Below are 19554 nucleotides of genomic sequence, written 5' to 3' on the forward strand. Positions count from 1 at the left end.
AAGCTGTCCTTCATGTTGTCAAAACCATAATCGACTTGTCAGAAAAAAAAAAAAAATCATTGATCCGATTTCATCTGCATTTTAAAAACTAATTCCAACCAAAGTGACAATAATCTGGCTTTATTGATTAATTTACAAATGAGACAAGAAACTAGAAGGCACACAGAGGAGATGAAGCTCTGCTGATGCTGATTATTTCACCAACATGCTGTTATAATTCCTGTTTGTGAAAAATACAGAAATTAAACAAAAAGTTTGATAAAAAAACTCACTTCTTTTTTCTTTATTTTTGTGGCTCGATAATGTTCATATGAAGGGGGAAAAAAATGTCGGGTGGTGGCTGCTGTTTCGTCAAACTTTTCCTTTAAATCTTCTTTAGAATTGTGTCGTGTTTTGTTTGTAGGAAAAAAACAGAACATGAGATTCTGTACAACAACGAAACACGTCAGGTGGAGTAAAAACGGGAGAAGCAGCATTTTTTTGTGTTTGTTTGTTTTCAGTCTAAAAAGGCGTCCTTAACGCTGTCGATCCCAGCGCCAGATGGAGGCGTCGTCGCACACGGCGATCAAAATACTGCTGTCGCGGCTGAAGCTGGTTTGACGGATGGCCGACACACATTTAGGGAGAGTTAGCGTGATGCACCTGCGGATGAAAAGACATTTACACGAGTTAGAACCCTCTAGTGGACAACTTGGTAATTGCTTCAAACTGTCTGGTGCATTTTCTGGGCTGGATATTTTGAACTTGAACAGGTTGGAGTTTAAATTATTTCCTACAAATGTACTGTAGAGTTGCACTGTTTGGTTGTATTCAAATTAAAACAGCATTAAAGTAACTCCTTTGAGGTCAGTGTTTGATGAAAAATATTTGCCCCAGGTTAGAGTTCCAAATTTTGTACAGTTGAAAATCTCTTACGCAGCCAAACAAAATTGATTGTGAATTCACTTATGCTAATTTTAAAATGCAGTTGAATTATTTATTTTAACTGATCTGCCCTCTATCCAAAGATGTCATTTGATTTGATTAATTCAACGTATTCTACGAAAAAATACACAGTTAAACTGAACTGAACAAATGACCGTGACAGCAATATCTGTCAGAAAAATTGCACTAAACAATTCCCCCCAAATAGTTCAGCCCAACTTTGTTGTTGCACTTACTTTGCTTTGTGAGGATCTTCCACTTCGAGGTCCCACACGTAAAGCTTCCCCACCTGGTTTCCTAAAGCTAGCATCTGTAAATTAGCATCACAAAAGAGGACATCAGAAAAGTGGCTCAAAAAAAAACAACAACAATAAAAAACCCGATTTTACCATCGTAACTGTACATGAAAATATTTTAGTAGATGGAACAGGTGGAAAAAATTTGAGATAACAACAGGTTATCGGACCTTCTGCCAGAAGTCCATGGAGAAGCGCATGTACCAGATGTCACACTGGCTGTAATCAAAGCGACCCAGAATCGTCACATTTGACTCATTTGGCTTAATGTGATCGATGTCGTCCTCCATTTTTCCCGGTTTCCAGCACACAATGGCATTTTCGCAAGACTGCAGTGACAGGAAAGCAAAGACGATTACAGATAAGTATGTGTCTGATTTTTATAAACAAATTTTAACTTTAACAAATTTGACAATAACAATATTATTGTCATTAATGACTTGCCTTGGATAGAATAATGTCTCCCAGCCACCGCACACAGTCCACATAGTTTCTATGGATGTCTCGTGTTGAGAAGTCAGGAAAGTGAATTTTCTCTGAGACAAAAGGCCTGCACGGAAAAAATTATCATGTTTTTAATTCCATTTTTTAGAAGACGTTGTGAGCATCTCTACAGTTGAAACAAGAAAATACCTGTTGGTCTTCGAGGGGTTGTACTCGTACGACCCACGGATGGCTTTCAGCATTCTCTCGGAATTGATACGCCAAAGTTTGAGGGAGTGATCCATGCCACACGACATTATCTTTTCACCAAGCAAATCAAAGTCCTAGAGTGGAATGGACAAAAAAAACAAACATAAAATGAGGAAGTGGGACAATTAATTTGAAGGATGGTCTGTTTTCAACATGTATTATTATTTAACAGTGGTCATTAACTCATTTATTCACAGAAAAATAACTGTGTCTCATGATACATTGAATGTTCAGAGTACAGGGTTCAGAGTGAGGTTGAATCCTCTCACTGCAGTGCCTCCCTTGCTGAGGCTGCAGTTGTTGTATGAAGTTTATAGACGTGTGGATGTGGAGTTCGATTTCACAATACTGACCGCGCTCAGGACTTCGTCTCGATGACCCTCGACGCCACCGAATATCGCCACTAACGTGTCTGTCTGTATGTTCCATAGACGGAGGGCGTGGTCTGTGAGGAAAAGGGAACAAAATGACATCGTAAATTCATACATGTTTACAGTTAACAAGGCCTTTTATCAGAGACATAAACCATAATTAAGGAACCACGTCGTAATAAAAACGACGACCTACTTCTTTCCTGCAATAAAGGGAACTCATCATGGGTGAAAGCACTTTTGCGGTGTTTAATAATTAAGTTGTCAAGTTAGTGTTACATTCGAAAATAGTTTTACCTTTACTGACGGACAGGAGGAGATTTGGATCCCGTGGGTGAAACTTGAGCTCATTGATGGCATTTCCATGTCCTACATAATGCTGGACAAGACAATAAAAACTGTTATTATGATAAGGTCTTGATTTTGTGACCTAAAACAACATTTTAGAGAGCAGCACCAATCCAGAAACTGTGGGAATTCCAGTGTCTCCATCAAATTTGGTGTCAAACTATGGTAAAAAGACTAGTAAATTCTGAGAAATCAGGAAAACAAACAATTCAGTCTGAGAAATAACTGATTAAAAATACCTTAATACACTGCATTGTTATGTGGTTGATCACCCGGATGATGCCGCGGGATCCGGCTACAGCCAGCAGTGGGTGACTTGTGTTGGTGTCGTAGGTCCAGGCACACGTATAGAAGTTCTCCTCTGCCTTTTTGCACACGTGTAGTCAAAGAAATCAAAACAAAAACTCTCCCTGTGATCTTTTATATAAATACAGAACATCTCTTTTTTTTGTACATTAACATAAACCCACAGCCGTCTGCCAACAAGAAAGAGTAAACAGTTTAAGTGTCATGTCAACTGTTACATGACTGGTTACGATTTATTAATTTAGCTGAAAATGTGATATGATGGAAGACATTCCAAGCGAGTGAAAGGATACATCAGCATCAACGTAAGACTGCAAGAGTCTGATTTCTCCTTGTGAGTGACATTCATACAAGGTTACCTGATGAAGAGAAACCACAGGTTTAAAGTAAGAAATTAAGAAATAAATAACATAGAAAACGCAGGTCATCAAAATAACCTTAATCAAATAAATCTGGATGGAAAAACTTTTAGTGACCACAGTATTCAACCCAAAATTGACCCGATTGACTTTCTCTTTTTGAGTCTCAGCCAATAAGAATCAATCAGCTTAAGTGCATTGTTGTTTTCAAAGACAGCACCAGCATGCAAAGCAGAATTTGTGTTTATTAAAGAAACAAGTTGTGATAATGTAGCTGTACCCTGTTACTCCCAACTGTGGCAAATACCAGAGGGTCTCCCTCCTTACTGTGCCAGTTAAACTGGACTCCAAACAGCGGCTGACCATGATCCTCCTGTAAAAACAAACACCCCTTTATGATGTCCAAAGCAATGACGAGATGAAAAAGAAATGAACATACTGCGTAGTGGACACACTTACCCTTAGGCTGTTGACACATTTAAAAGAGTATCTGCACTTTTTATACTTCCACTTGCCCTTGCCCCAGCTCTTTCTGCCTGGGGCATTGGCGGTGTTTGTGGGTGTGTCTGGGCGCTCAGTGTTGGTGCCACTCTCAACGCTGGCAGCATCATCCTGCAGAGATTTAAAAAAACGAAACAAAATGGTTTTAGCACCTAAAAATACTATCTTATTTGAAGTATCCTACTTCACACTTAGTGCTGAGGACCTGTAGTTTTCCTGCTAAATGCTTCGACACTAATGAGAGTGAGCATAACTTATCAATATCATGATTTCAGGCATTTTAATTTAGATTACATACATGCACATTATTTAACATATCATGCTATTTTTGCCCAAATACATTCGTCTTTAACCCAGTTTCACGAATGGAAATGAGGCATATTTACCTTGCATATGTTTAATACACTTGCTTTCATTTATCTGCTCTGATGAGATAATTTTCCTTAGGTAATAACAAAATGGCTCTGATGTTGTCTGCTTTTCATGCCACCATTAAATACACGCCTCTTCGTCGTATTAATGTTTAATAAATATGGTACAATGGACATTTCAATTAGCCACTACTGCTAACGCCAACTTCAGTTTGCACGTGAAGTGTTGTTGTATGAACCCAAATGAAGCAGCATTAACGCGTATACGTCCAATTAAATAAGCACAGACATCGCCGTGTGAAGAGCACTCTATAGAGACGTAAATAACTGATTTTAGTCAAGTTTGAGCAGCTGGCTGATATCTATAATGATGAACAAAGCTGCTAGCTTGCCGCTTTAGCTAACCGGCTACCTGAGCACAATGCTAGCCGGCTAGCATGTATGTATACATGTATGGCACATTTGTCACTTATAAAACAACACGGGTTAACATCTTACATTCTCGTCTCCGGATAAATCTGGGTTACTGTTCTCGTCACTGCTTAGTTTTTGTTTTTTCGCCGGTATCTCTTTTCCCGCTTGAGAGGGGGACTCGGACATGTTCTTGTTTTCCCTCATTTTGGCTCAAATTCCGCCTTTTCCGCTCTGCTGCCGCAAGGATCGCTGGGTAACGTCGTTTGACTCGACCTCAGTTGTAGTTCAGCTGAATTTCAGTCATATTCACAGAGAAATAGCATATTCTTGCTTACAAAACTTTTAATATTTACTGTGGGACACTTTACAAACAATTTACTATAAAGTTAACCTAAACTAATTTCCTGGAAATGTAAATGTTTTACACTAATTGAGCACCATTTGCTAATACATGGTACTGTTTTTTAAAGTAAATGATAAAAAAAACAAACACGAAAGCATGTATATTTACATACAAATTTATTAAAAAACAGTTTAGAATCATGTGTTTTCACAGAAACCTTATATCTTTTACAGTCCAACATTATTATTCTGGGATGATTAATGGCATGGAGGTCTTCAGTGGCATCAGGACACAATCATCTCTGCATCACCAAAAGAGGCTTCACTCATCTCCTCAGAGACGAGTCCTTCGTCATCCTCCTCCTCCTCCTCCTCCTCCACCTCCAACTCATCCTCAGCTGCTCTCTTTACACCCCTCTGCTTCGACAGGGCCACAGTGTACCGGATGTTGTACATATTGAAGTCACACCTGTACAGAGAAAATGTGCTTTTACTACAAATCCAACAAGTCAAAAAATCTTTTTTCAAAAGAGTCCGAGGAAGACTTTCAATCTGATCAGTAATGTGAGCTTTTTAATATATGTTCCTAAAATACTGCGAAGTAGTTTACAGCTGTGTTTTAATACACATACTGGTCAATCGATAAGACGACACCAGGAGGAAAGCAGGAATCTACATGGCAAGTGGTGATTATTTAGGTTCAAATGAGACAATGTGGGTCAATGTTAAAACGTTGTTACTTACAGTTTGGTCAGGTTGTCATAGTGTCTCTGGATGCTCTTCTGCAAAGCCTGCAGAGTGGGCAGTATGGCTCCTGACCTGCACATCAATGCAAATCTGTTAATCACACTCAATACTATACTAAAACAGACTACATGCAATGTGTCCATTGGCCCTTGTGCGTTTCCATACCTGTTCTTGAGTTTCTGTCCGTGAAGCATGAGCAGGTTCTGGGCCCAGGTCATGAAGAACTGCAGGTGACCCGACTTCTCCAGACACGCCGCCACAAATCCCAGCAACTTTTCCACGTAAATGTCAGGAAGGGAGCTGCAGACCACTGGGACTGGAGGAACAATAAGGGCCAATTTAGAGCTTTCAGGCATTTTCATAATTTAAGTGAAGATAATTCACTCTAGGGCTGTCACTTTTTTTTTATCTAAGATTTCATGATCCATTCTAACTTGGGGGGGAAAAGCCCAAACTGAGTTTAAAATACTCTACCCTGTGATCCAGCAGAGGGCACTATGATCTCACCTTGACTTGAGATCCATTTTAAATGCCCTCTTGGCCACATAGAAAAATAATACAGTGATATTATGTTGTGATGTCAATTATATAGAAAATGGTCTCTCAATTTGCTGGGTGAGTCTCAGCCCAGGAAGTAAAAATTCATAGCATAGCCACCATAGGGCGATGCACTGGTTACAAAAACAACTCCTTTTGAAAGAAAGTCAAAGAGTTCAGAAAATGAGCTTCTATTTCTCACTTTGACATTTTATCCCAAAAAGGGACAGCCCTAATGTTTGTTTGTTTGAAGGCAGGTTCACTTACTCTGCTCGTGTGGCACTGTTTCCAGCACCTCCTGCTTCAGGGCCTTTTCGTTGAGTCTGAATGCCAGGATGATGGCTGACGCCCACTCCTGGAGGCGCAGCTGTTTGCGTATGCTCACCGGTGTCACATCCATGTCGAGATCGTAGGGGTCGAACACCATGGAGCCATCAAGGGAGTAGACCAGCAGGCCCTCGGTGGTGGTGGCTGCCCAGCTGCGACCTGGGAGAAGATGGAGACACTTCTGTTAACGACTGAACTTTGAATTTTTATGACAAAAGCTCATTTGCAGGGGGCAAGGTTGTAGCTTGGACACCTACCAGTTGGGGAGAACCGCAGTGAGGTGACTCTGATCTCTGGCTTGAAGTGACGAGAGCTCATGTCACCTTTAGAGACCAGCAGAGAGAAATACATCCAAGTTAAAAAGAGAAATCATGATCCACATGTATAGCTGCACTGTCTCCATTTCCTGTGTCACAGCCACAGATTCCTCCACATCTGCCTGAAATAAGCAAATGAAGAAAGAATCGTACCTTTCCTGACTCCAGGGAGGCTAATGTTGATTCCGTCCCCGTCTCCAGCTCCCTCGTCCACCAGAGCCAGGCTGCCGAACTCAGTCATTTTCCGCCTGTCCAGGAACTCCTAGAAAACAAAATTAATGTATTTATTATAAGTATGTAAGTAAGGATGTTGCCTGACACTTCACATTGAACGAAGCTGATGATTTACCTCCATGGCGTCGAAGGACAGGTTGGAGGAGATTTCAAACTTCTTCATGAGCATCTGCTCCTTGATGTTATAGATGCACACAAACTTGGACTGACCTCCGGCCAAGATGGACTCCCCGTCCGCAGAGTAGCACAGACACGTAAAGGACCTAAATAGAGGGGGGAACATAAATGAATCCAACGAGTGGAAACACGGAGATACAGGTGAGGACGGACAGTGCGACTCTGTCCACTCACTTGCCCTTGGCGGACTGTTTGGCTGTGATTTTATCCGTCTCTTTGCGGCCAATCTCCAGGTCGTGGCGTCCGGCCACGGAGCTGGTTTGTGTGGCCGTGTGTGGGTTCCAGAAGGAGACCTCACCGTTCAGAGTGGCCACGGCCAACTCCTGACCGTCAGGGCGGTAAGTCACTGACAGGCCTGGGACAAAAGATGAAGAAAAAAAACCCTGATGAACATGTCAATATATATATATCCAAAGCTCTTCTAACCAGGTTTGATCCCAGTTTGATTTAACCAGGAAGTACTTGGAGAGTTGTAGTCCACCACATATTTACCATCAGCGGTTAGAGGAATTGTTTCCTTGACCTGCCAGCTGTCCATCATGTCCCACAGCCGCACTGTGCGATCCCACGAGACGCTGGCAAGGATTGACTGGACTGGACTGAAACACAGGCCGCTGACTGGACCCTCATGACCTCCGAGGACCTGATTAATCACAAGGCAATTACATATATGCTGTCCATCGACTTACAGGAGATGCAGATACTTAAAAATGAGTCTGTAAATACCTCCAGCAGTCTGCCTGTCTGCATGGACCAGAGGAAGATCTCGAACGAGTCCTGGGCTCCTGCACTCACCAGTTCTCCACTCTTATCGACTGCCAGGGTGGAGAACTGTGCAGGGCGAGGTGAGGTGAACGTCCTGAAGTTTCGGTATCTAGAAATCGAGTGAAGTCTCAGTGCACCACAAATTCCTCAACAATCAAACCAAACCCGGCTTTAGCTCACCTGTGCAGGTCGTACGCTCTGACCGTCCCATCGAGAGAAGCACTGACAATGACGAAACCGCTGGAGGTGAAGGTGACACTGGTGATGCTGCTGGTGTGCTCGGTAAAGGTGACGAAGCAGAGGCCGCTGTTGGTGTTCCACACTTTGATCTGGTTGGGAATAAAACCAGTCAGACATCAGATATGATTAGGTTAGGTCACACAGGTGCTGCTCCATTTACTTTTTATACAAGCAACCACCACTGCTCACTTTGCCATCGTCTCCTCCTGTTACAATGTACTGTCCGTCGGGCGAGTAGGCCAATGAGGCCATGTTGTTGAAGTGTCCCTGTTGCTTGAAGACGTACGACTCGCTCTGCCACTCCCACACCAGCAGCTGACCCATGCCTGAAACAAATGCAACCACAGCACGATAAAGACAAATCCATTTGCTGCACCTGCTGCAACAGGAAACTATTAATCTAATTAAGTCCACAGTATAAAAATGTTCGAATCATAAACGGGCACATAGTCAGTGAGACTGTATTCAAGATCAAAAACCGACTTCTTACCTGAGCAGCCAAAGCCAATCCAGTCCCCAGAGCTGTTTATAGCCACTGAAGCAATTCTCTGGTCTGAAATACTAGAAGAGAAACATTCAGTAAAAAAACTGCCAGTGCTGAATAGTCATTTTATTCTCTCTGTCGTCTGTCAACGTTTCTCTCACCTGAGGGAGTGAATCAGGTTGAATTCTGGAAGCTCATGCAGGTGGAAAATGCCAGAGGCAAAACCAGTGACAAGGATGTGAGTAGGCTTGTGGAAGGCAGTGCAGGTCAAATGGTTAAAATCGCCCTCCTTGTTGAAGAAATGTCTGCAGGAGCAGAGGCAAAAAAATATAAGAAAAGATATTTGTATCCTTTGTTAAACCTCTACAGCCATCTGTATGTGATCACACAGGTCCCTGAGCTTTAATTAAACAGAAAAAGACAATATGATGCTTTTCATTACAAATACTGATACTGCTATGAAAGCTGAGATGCTTCTTACTTGCTCAGCTGCTTGTATCGCACATTCTTCATCTTGTTCTCTTTGGGGAGTTCAGCTTTCCCTCTGATCACTTCCCCTTCCTGCTGCTCCTCTTCCTCCCCCTCCTCCTCCCCTTCCTCACGCTGTCTCAGTGGCTTAGGGTTGTCCTGACTCCTCTTCAGGATGAGGCCATCCAGCTCAGTGTCGCTCTCCCAGATACACAGCGTCCCGTCCTGGCTCACAGTGTACAGCTGGAAATGCAGGTAAAATTAAGTCAGTCGGGGTCACATACAGTATGTTTTGTAAACTTTCTAAAATTTAGCTTTTTAAAAAAAAAAAATGAAAATGGAGTAGTATGGATAGAGTCTGAATCACAAAGTAGAGGAAGAAAGAAATTAACTCACATCCAGGCTGTCCTTCTCAAAGAAACAGCCCACAATCAGGTCCTTGTGTCCACCCAGGGAGTAGTAGATGAGGTTGGACCAGCGCTCGGCACCAAACACCCATGTCGACATGTCTTTGCTGCCCACCACGAAACACCTGAAGGAAAAAAAAAAAGAAAACCCACAACCATGATTTTCTCTCAGTCACAGGCTGAGACATAATATGCCACAACCCGCTTTCAATTTTCACTCACTTGGAGTCGTCTGTCCAATCAATGCAGGTGGTTTCGTCATAGGGACCATAGTAGCTCTTGTCCAACACGAAGGCATTGTACTCCCGCTGCTTCCCGGGAGCGTGGTACATCAGAGCTACATTCTCCTTTGTGACAACAAACTTCCTGAGAGGGATAAATACGTAGATAATGTTTTGATGATTCAGAAAACAGCTGTGGTAAAGCATCTATTAACTATTTTGTGTTGTTTATAGACATCATTTTACAAAGAGTAACCAAAGCTTAAGGCATGACGACACCAGTGCAGTGTGAACCACACTCACCTGCCATCAGGTGAGAAGCGGATGCTGCTCACAGGCTTGTGAAAGTGGAAATGATGAAGGATGGCCCGTGTGAGGAGACTGATCAACAGGGCCGCACCATCTGTATTGGCACAGACATGACCACAAAGAAACATATTTGTTTTTTTGTTTGTTTTCATAAATCTTTGAGGAAGCACAAGTCAGAGGAAACGCTTACCTTCGTCAACAACTACTGCCAAGTTGCCATCTGGAGAGAGACCGACACATGTGATGTTCTTTGTAGTGGAGATGGGCAATGTCTCAGATGTGTTGCTTTAAAACAAATAAAAATGATCTTTGGTTTGATGATGGTTTCTTGTCAGCACAACTTTAGTGTAATATGTTATAGACTTAGCAAATTACTGAGTCAACATTCTGTAAATATTTGTTTACAGGGAAACCATTAATGTGAACAACTAACTGATTATAAATCATATTTGTGGACATATAAAAACTAAGTGTACATTGACATGTAACATGATGAAAGAGCAACATATAAACTACAAATATAATAAAATATAACACTTACTTTTTCAAGTCGAAGACAGAGACTCTGTTCCCAACCGGACTGATTACGGTGTTGCCATCTTTGGAGAAATTTAAATTCCCCTGACGATAGACTGCGCCCAGTAGATTGGAAAACTACACATAATACATAGAGGTTTTCATTTTACAAGCACTCAAAGCTTCCTATTACACACACAGATTTTTCACAAACCCCAGTTGGAAAAGTAGGAATGCAACTGAACGCCACACAAAAATTGTATGAAGAGAGTTACACATTAAAACATGAATGAAACTATGTAGTTGAATTATATTTGTTATACAAGACATAACCGAACTTTAGTATAGATGCTAACAGGGGACATTTATATTCTAAATGTGCCTTTTCTGTAGATAAATTAGCACTATGCAGTAACCTAGGAAATGTAGACATTTTTGAATGAGGTTTGGTCAGACGTTTCCTCCCACACGCCACAAGTTGAATGGCACCGCTAAGGAAGGTTAACCCCAGTGTACTCACCCTATAAGCAAACTTCATTTTAATATATATTCACTAAATTCGGTGCATTAATCTTCGTTTTAATCCCATAAGTATCCAAATTGAAGCAAGAATACAAGGCTCCTGTGACACATGCTTCTCTTCCTCCACACGTGTTGTCGTTTTGTTGACACTCGACACTTCCGGGCTGAGTTGCGCGGAGGATAAAGCACTGCGCCCTCCGGTGGCATGGAGGAGGAACGAGTCGAAGTCACAAAAAGAACAAAACAATACACATGAATAGGAAAATAACAGGGACAGATTTAATGACTAGAAAACATTATGGTCTTTTTTTTAATAATTATTGTGACTGAACAGTTTGTAACATTATATAGAACTATTGTATATAGTACAAATGAGTGTTTCCCTCCTTTATGATACCAAATTTGGGTTAAAACTAAAAAAAATCAATGTCAAATCAATGGCTATAGTGTTGATTGTACATAATTGATACAACTCATAAATAAAATAAAAATTAAGCTGTGTAATATTTGTAAAATACAAGAACACAAGAAAAATAGAATAGAAATGAATAGAATATAACAGAACTAAAAGACTCACAAAGATAATATAAGTGAAAAGAAACAATACTTCTCATTTAATCACAAAATATCCCTTTTGCTCAGTGTGCACTAGCCTATTATATGCAATGAAACTCAAAGATGACCATCCAAAAATAAATGGCACACTTGTAAAGCAGAAAAAACAGGTCATGGCCTTCTCTTTTTGCTTTCTCGCCGGAGCTTCACACGATCCCTCCATCCCGTCCATTTTTAACACCATTACTGAATAATTCATTAGTCTGGCAGCTACAGTGCACACACAGCACACGTGTGCAAACGTGCCGTTGCCAAAAAGAAACTGCAAACGATAACTGCAATGTACACCACAAAGGTCAGGGGGATGACACCAAGTTTATAGGAACAGTCTTTTACTGGAGGAAAAAGGTTGGCTGTTAATGAAGTAAGAAGGACGTTGGTGGTTTTTATTTGAAAGAAAACAAGGTTAAACATCTAAAAAAAAAAAAAAAACCAGCAAGGTAAACAGTTACAAGTGTAGCACCAGACAAAGACGCTTTTTTTTTTTGATCACCGAAGTGTTTTGTGCCAAAGGTCAAAACAGGGCACCACATGCAGGCGGACATATTTTTGGCCTCCGGTTGAGCACTCCAAACAGCCATAGACGGTTTCCCGCCTCTGGTTCCCCATGCCGCACAGCGAGCACGGGCCCTTGGGGATGTTGTGTTTGAGGAGGTTGACCCGCGTGTGGGTGCTCTCCCTCAGATAGGCGGTGGACACGTCCGTCATGCTGGCGGCTTTCTCGTAGTAGTCCGTCACCATGTCGTCCATGTAGGTGTCCGAATGGGTGAGCTCTTCGAACGTCCGGTCATCTGCGTACGGGGGAGACGAATGAGCGCGAAGAACAACGTGCGTGGTCAAATGTGCCGTGTGGAGCTCGTAGCTGTACCTGCTCTGAACGGGTTTCCGTAGATGATGCCGGACAGGAAGCGCCGCAGTCGGCCCATGGAGAAGCGCCCGATGATTCCGCCGAGCTGCTCCCTGATCTGCTCACGCTCAAATCCACCTTGGGACTCCGGAGCAACGCAGATATCTGAGAGGGATTGTATTCAAGTTTAAGAAGACTACACTGCTTCAGATTACTGGCAAAAGTTAAAAGTTAAAAGTTCACTAACATGAACTTTTAACAGAAGAATCACCAATAAAAAGTAGTAGGTCACTGAAGTGTCCTGGTTTTTGGTATAAATGGTACGCTCCATTTACATCAGAGGTCGTACTTGACCTTCAATCAAGCACGGGGGTTGAATATGTGATCTTGGCAATTTTTTAGTTGGAAATCTGACCTTAGAGGGTGTTTCCCTATTTTTTTCTTATCCAAATCATGTTCTAGGCAAGTGTGGGGGTCACATGATGCAAGAACTTTGTATAACTTGGCATTATTATATTATTAGCGCCACACTCTGAGCTTCTGAGTTAAAGGGTCACAATAACAAGGCTTTTTAACAACACTTAATGTTGGATAAACAGTTATTTTAGAGTGTAAAGGATACTTTTAACACAGCAAAAAAAAATTCTACTCTTCAAAGTGTGTTGGAAAACATCAAAATTTAAAAGACGTTAAGTTTGTCCTTTGTGGACCATTGTAAAAACACGGTTGGCCTCTGTGGAGCTGACCTGGCTTCTGATTTTATAACTTTTTAGTTATAAAAAGTTATTTTTTTTTTTTTAATTATATTTGTACTGATTTATTCATTTTTACCAGTGTTTTATGTAATTTTAATGTTATTGTACAGCACTTTGGGCACTTTGCTTTTAAAATTGCTCTATAAATAAAGTGGATTGGATTGGATTGGATTATAAAAACCGAAGTATAATTATTTCCATCTTCATCTTCATGTTAGATGGTGTGGAGGACTATTTCCATCACAGCATTATTCTTTGTACTTTATCAGTGTAAGATGACACAAATGCAAACCCGCAGCTCCCACACACACGCGTGCGACGCTGCTTTGAGCCGTAAAACGTTTCAAACCTTTAATCTTCTCAAGCTTCTCTGTGTGTTTCATCCTCTCAGAGCTTCATTCACCTTCATCTCTGCTTTGTTGCATCTTCAATGAAGCTGAAGCTTTTTTTGATGAGCTCTGTCACTCTATTATCTTTCCCACTTTTCCCACCTGCCTGTCTGATGTCGTGTCTGTGTGTATTTGTGTTTGTGTGCGAGGCCTTTCGTACCGAGGCGTCCGTCCAGTCGCATGAACAGCTCACAGATGCTGAAGGCGATGGTGGTGTGAGCCGGGATGACGATGGCCTTGTCTCGACCTCGGGGGTTCCTGCCGTCGTCGATCTGAAACTGCGAGCACAGCAGGAAGCTGAGTGACTTCAGTGATTTGAGTGAGTTTGTCGACTCCAGATAAATTGCCTTTTTAGTTGAAGAATGACTTGAAGGGTTAATTCAAGGTTATATCACCTGATTTTTCCTATGTGTGGATCAGTAAGATCAGTTTTCTTTTTCAAAATAAAAGCTTCAAATCCTTCAGAGGCAAGAAATGACACATTTGCTCCAAAAACATTTTAAGCTCACATTTTCATAATTTAAGACAGAAATATCAAATGTCAAAGCTACATCTAAATATGTTCAAATTAATGATCAGATTACATATTTACATTTAGCAATTAGGTTTAAAACTCTGATTCAAGCTTTGCATTTAGATTTAACATTAAGCTTAGGATCCAACAATTATATTTAACATGTTTTCTGTTTTTGTTTTTTTTTAACTTAACATGAATTTCGGTCTCAAATGACATGCATGACTAAATCTGTGCAAAAAGGAGCTAAATTGTGAAAGTGACACCAAAATCTTACATTTAATGCACCATACTCTTCGACTACATAACATGTATTAAGATTATAAACATTTATAACACACTCTCGCCTAATAACCCCCAAATGTTCACATTTATAATATGAATACAGCTTTTCATCTGTACTTTTCCTGTTTTCAACGTTTTAAATGTTATTTATTTATTTATTCATGTCTTCAAAAAAACACATTCCTTGATCATTTTTTTGCTTTTTTGACTTTTTGCTTTGGATGAACCGTGTCAGTGAGTGATGTGTGCATTGTGCGTTTACCCTCATGGTCGTCCCTCTCACACCGGCGTGGACGGTCAGTGAGCACTGGCGCGTGGTGCGGATGCTTTCCACGACCACGCAGAGGACGCTGCGTCCATTTTCCCGTGACTGACGCACAAGGCAGTGATCAAGGTCCACTTTCCTGAGCGACAGGAAACACAAACACAGGTTTATATGATAATAAACCCTGATTTCATTTGTCCCCCACACACTGATATTTCCAACAATGCGCCTTTTAACGCCCTGTAACTGTAAAACACAGTATTGTCTCTATTTCATCGTCTAAGGTTACATGATGATTTATTCACACATACAGGGGAAAACCCTCTTCTCACATTCCCTCTGACACAAAGAGATTAGAGGTCACACGTAGCTGTAGCTGTTGAATATTAAGATGCTTCTCAATATAGATGGTTTTATTTAATATATCATATCATCCAATTAGTCCTGAGTGGGATTAGGACGATGGTGCTTTGACACCTGATAGATCAGGTCTTCCAGGTGCATGCTGGGATACCTGGAGTTGAGTTCCCGCAGCAGCGTGGGCACCTCCAGCTCGTGCTTGGTCACGATGCCGAAAGACGCCTTGACGGCGACCGAGTCGGAGCCGCTGATGTTGAAGCCCACGTCGTTGATGACGTGGTTCCCCAGGCGACCGTTGAGGGCCACGTCTGATTTGTCCTCATAGTTGAGGAGCTGGTAAGAAGACACCCCTGTATGATAATAATATTAATATTAATAATAATAATAACAATAATAATAATAAGAAGAAGAAGGATTGATTATTATTTTGGTTTGTTTTATTCTTGTCAAAGAAATCCATCATACATTTCTCAAAATCAAGAAGTGGCTGAAGCTCAAGCCTTATTTTGCAGAATTACTCGAATAACCCAGAATATTAGCAACACGAGCACAAAACCAAAGTGAAAATGTAAAAACGCAACAAACAAAACCGACAAAAACAGTGCACAGCAACACTCAATTGACATTCTTCATTTAAATGATCATTTTGCCTTTTAAGGCCATAATAAAATGTGTTAGAGCGCTAATAGATTTACTTCATTTTTCTAACCGCCAATGACAATAAGACTATAAATGTTATTTTAAAAACACATAAATCATAATATAAATAACCTAAATGCAATATTTATGTTTTTTCACGTATTTAGGGTGTTGTGTGAGCTACAGTACTGTTTTAAACCTGGAGTGGAACCCTAATTAATGTTATATATAGTAAAACCTGTGTTTATCCTTGCTTTGTAGAACCCAATTATAATATAAAATTATTAATTAAAATTAAAAAGTATAGAGTATAGAACAATAGAGATTAAGAAAATGAAGAGTTAGACAAAACTAGAGCACAGGATGTGATACTGCAGCGTTTTACTTTGAAATTTAAAAAGCCTAAATAAGTTAAAGGACCAGTGTGTAAAATTTAGGTCATTTTGGACCACCATGATTTTACAGGAGCCCACAATGGACAAACCAAAGCTTTTGAGTTTCGATGCTAACTGACGGCTACAACACACTTGTTGTAAACATTTTACACACTGTACCTTTAAAGTCATAAGGCCAACTTTCAGTGACATCATTCCAAACCAAATTTCAACGACGACAGAATTTAACAGACATAAACACGGCAAAGTGTTAACAGGGCCGAATGAAACCCTTTTGTGGGCCAAATTTGGCCCGTGAGCCCCACTTTTAATGGCGCCATCCTGCCACTCAGTGGAGCCCATTTACCTGCCGTGATCTCCTTCTCCCCGACCAGGATGTCTTTCAGCGAGAAAGGGGTGGAGGCGTACTTCTTCTTCTTCAGGAAGCGCCTCTTCCTCTTCTTGGTCACCAGGCTGAGCGGCTGGTAGCGGTCGGCCTCGCTCAGGCTGGGCACGGGGATCAACCGGCCCGTGTCTCCCACCTGCTTCACAAAGTTCTTTGTGGCTGCGGCAAACATTACCAGCGACGCATGTGTGTGTCCCCCACACACTGCTCTCAGTCAGGACGGCTGCGGCGGGTGTGTTTCGTTCAGACGTGTCACACGTTAAATAATGCAGCAGGTGGGAAAGGGAATATGGGACATGGTGTGTGTGTGTGTTAACCTGGTCACTGCAGGCCTGCTACTTCCTGTCACATGATGGTGAGGTTTCCATCAATAAGAAGTTGTGCTAATACTAAACTATTAATCGATTTAAAATCACAATTTGAATCAATGCATTTAGCAAATTTTTTTTTTTTACATTTTCTATCTTCAATACGAGTTAAAAATACACACAAATGGAATTTTTTGTTGTTTAATGAAAATTGAAACTTTTCCTCCATAAAGTAGCACAACAGGTTGGACTTGTGGGTCAGTGGGTCATATGAGCACCCCCCCACCCCCCCCCCCCCCCACCCCCATTTTAGCGTCACTTTAAAAATGACTTTATTTGTTATTGTGGTTTTATCCACGTTTTTACGTCTTTTCATTTATTTTAGTTGTTTTAGATGTATCTTATCGCCTCTTTTATTCAATTTTATTTTATTTTTTATCGCCTATTTATTCTTCTGTACAGCCCTTTGGTTCACTTTTAAATAAATAAGGCTATTCAACACTGGTGAATTTGTTTTATTCTAAAGGACATATTTCTAACTGAAGTTGAGCAAATGTGGGAGTTTCATACTTAGAGGCAACATGTAATTAAAATTGAATTCATACTATGTATATATAAATGTGTTCATCTTTAGTAGCCCGTTATTACAGAAAATAAGCCATATTATGTCATTGAGAGTCAAATGTAAGGATGTATTGACGTTCTTATCCTTGCATTAGCACATATTCATTACAATGTTTATGGTTTGTCTTATTTTAAAACTGTAAAAGAACATTTAACTGATGCTTGACTTGGATTTTTATTAAAATTAAAGTTCTAATATGTGATTTTTTTGTTGTTTTTTTTGGTGGAGGAAACAGAGAGAAAACGATTTGACTCTGTGTCACATTAAACATCTGCTTTCTAAAAAGCCAGCTGTGGCTTTTTTGTAACATCTAATGTTTTCTCATGTCTTGTTCGGACACTTGGATAGCGTCCACCTCTCTGCTGGGCGGCCTTCGCTCGCAGTGTGTGTGTGTGTGTGTGTGTGTGTGCGACCGTGTGGGCCCATCCCTCCTGTGGTTCCGTGGCAGTCTGCTCCATACGTCCAGAAATAGCCGCTATGTTTTAAAATCCCACATGTAAGAGGCGGCGTTATAGCACGGGAGCTCAGGTCGCCATTAACGCCGTGCACGAGTCGCTCCCTGTCATTTTCCAAGAGGTCGTGTACTGAAATTGCTTGAAAGTATAATTCAGGGACAAAGAAACCGTGACGGCTGTTGGAAACATGATGATTTTGGACAGTATATGAACGCTGCTGCATGTTCTCCACCGGCCAGTTCATCACACCACATAAAACCTCAGTATGTGCAGACTCTGAAGTCTGATCTGATGGAGGAACTTCTCCACATCTGCCTCGGTGAGTTTTCCGTCCCCCCCCCCACGTGACCACCTGACTGAATCCTTAATGGAAAAGCAGTCTGTGCTTTTAAAACACTTCCTGACTTGTTCTGCAAAATGGAAACACCTGAAATCCACTCCAGCGGCTGCTACGCTGTCACTTAAAGAGGCACCGATGAGTAAAACATCACTTTAAGAGGACGGTACACGTTGTGGGGAGCACTGATGGAGACGGTGGCTAAAGAGTTGCTGTTGTTTCTGTTTTGTTCTCCACGTCCGGGGACGTCGTCACGGGGACCGACGGTCTGCTGGAAAACACATCAGACCGCAGGCAGACGGGGAGGATGGAGAGCACAGATGTGGGTCAGTGTTTCAGGTAGAGAGCAACTGAAACAGGGAAACAAAAAGATATCCATTAATCTGTACTTAATGGTGTACGGACAACATCACACACAACAGTGGAAAGTGGACATTATAAAGTATTCCTTCCTCAATAAAATGTTTTGTTTTTCTTCATTTAAAATTGTTAGGCGCCACTTTAGCCAGATATTGAGAGCTATTCTGTAAAAATTGACATTTTCTGGCCCTTTTATGCTTAAAATGAGCAAAAAGTCATGGCATGGATCTGTGCCACAGGTGCACCCATGGTAATCTGCCGTGGGAATAATCATACACATCACACACCACCCAGGATGTCCATATAAGGAGTTATTAAGATGAAGCGTGTCTACATATGTGCGAAGTTCGGAGAACACACAGAAGAACTCTAGCTTTAAAAGAAGAAAACATTGTGTGTAATAAGGACGGGTGAAATGCAGTAGTGAAATTCATTATTACCGATTGGTGTGTGCACAAATGTAAGCAACTTTAACTCTAATTTTCTTGGGAGTGGTGGTTTTTGGTATCAATTTTACATCATTGGCTCCTATGGACGTTTGAAATATTACCCACGGAAACAAAGTTAAGACCCTAATACTCCCGAAACAAGTCAGAACGTGTCTTTAAGTGCAAAAAAAGAACGTTTAGAAATGGCTTTTAATCTTTCTTGAGCTCATGTGGAATGTTGCACTTGACGAAAAACAAATCATTTATACCACCGGCCATTATTGTAGTCCTTTGAAAGAGGTGAAGCTACTGATTTATCATCGCGATCAATGGCATCGGTGCGCGTGGAATCATTGTTAGCATGGTGGTTACCGTCTGTCAAACAAAAACAGGAGA

At 41.1% G+C, this 19554-nt stretch overlaps 3 protein-coding genes across 3 annotated transcripts; all 3 read right to left on the reverse strand.

Moving 5' to 3' along the window:
- Window positions 1–104: 104 nt before the first annotated feature.
- On the reverse strand, window positions 105–4823 carry eed (embryonic ectoderm development). Its single transcript, XM_058653659.1, has 12 exons — window positions 4668–4823; window positions 3757–3909; window positions 3578–3670; window positions 3232–3297; window positions 2872–2997; window positions 2582–2663; window positions 2267–2358; window positions 1854–1987; window positions 1665–1770; window positions 1391–1549; window positions 1161–1234; window positions 105–642 (listed from the first exon to the last, which is right to left on the reverse strand). Exons 1-12 carry the CDS (start codon window positions 4785–4787, stop codon window positions 516–518), a joined length of 1332 nt encoding a protein of 443 aa, XP_058509642.1. The 5' UTR covers window positions 4788–4823; the 3' UTR covers window positions 105–515.
- Window positions 4824–5085: 262 nt separating this feature from the next.
- Window positions 5086–11337, reverse strand: pwp2h (PWP2 small subunit processome component). Its single transcript, XM_058620662.1, has 21 exons — window positions 11195–11337; window positions 10700–10812; window positions 10349–10443; window positions 10153–10252; window positions 9851–9994; window positions 9618–9753; window positions 9235–9464; window positions 8915–9058; window positions 8760–8830; window positions 8459–8595; window positions 8210–8358; window positions 7991–8138; window positions 7757–7907; window positions 7439–7619; window positions 7203–7350; window positions 7007–7115; window positions 6794–6859; window positions 6477–6695; window positions 5838–5988; window positions 5670–5744; window positions 5086–5394 (listed from the first exon to the last, which is right to left on the reverse strand). Exons 1-21 carry the CDS (start codon window positions 11210–11212, stop codon window positions 5211–5213), a joined length of 2769 nt encoding a protein of 922 aa, XP_058476645.1. The 5' UTR covers window positions 11213–11337; the 3' UTR covers window positions 5086–5210.
- A 439-nt stretch (window positions 11338–11776) lies between these two features.
- Window positions 11777–16946, reverse strand: pjvk (pejvakin). Its single transcript, XM_058622799.1, has 6 exons — window positions 16607–16946; window positions 15381–15576; window positions 14864–15005; window positions 13963–14080; window positions 12680–12823; window positions 11777–12602 (listed from the first exon to the last, which is right to left on the reverse strand). Exons 1-6 carry the CDS (start codon window positions 16815–16817, stop codon window positions 12301–12303), a joined length of 1113 nt encoding a protein of 370 aa, XP_058478782.1. The 5' UTR covers window positions 16818–16946; the 3' UTR covers window positions 11777–12300.
- Between the last annotated feature and the right edge of the window lie 2608 nt (window positions 16947–19554).

Source organism: Solea solea, chromosome 2, assembly GCF_958295425.1.
Source record: "Solea solea chromosome 2, fSolSol10.1, whole genome shotgun sequence".
Classification (NCBI taxonomy): domain Eukaryota; kingdom Metazoa; phylum Chordata; class Actinopteri; order Pleuronectiformes; family Soleidae; genus Solea; species Solea solea.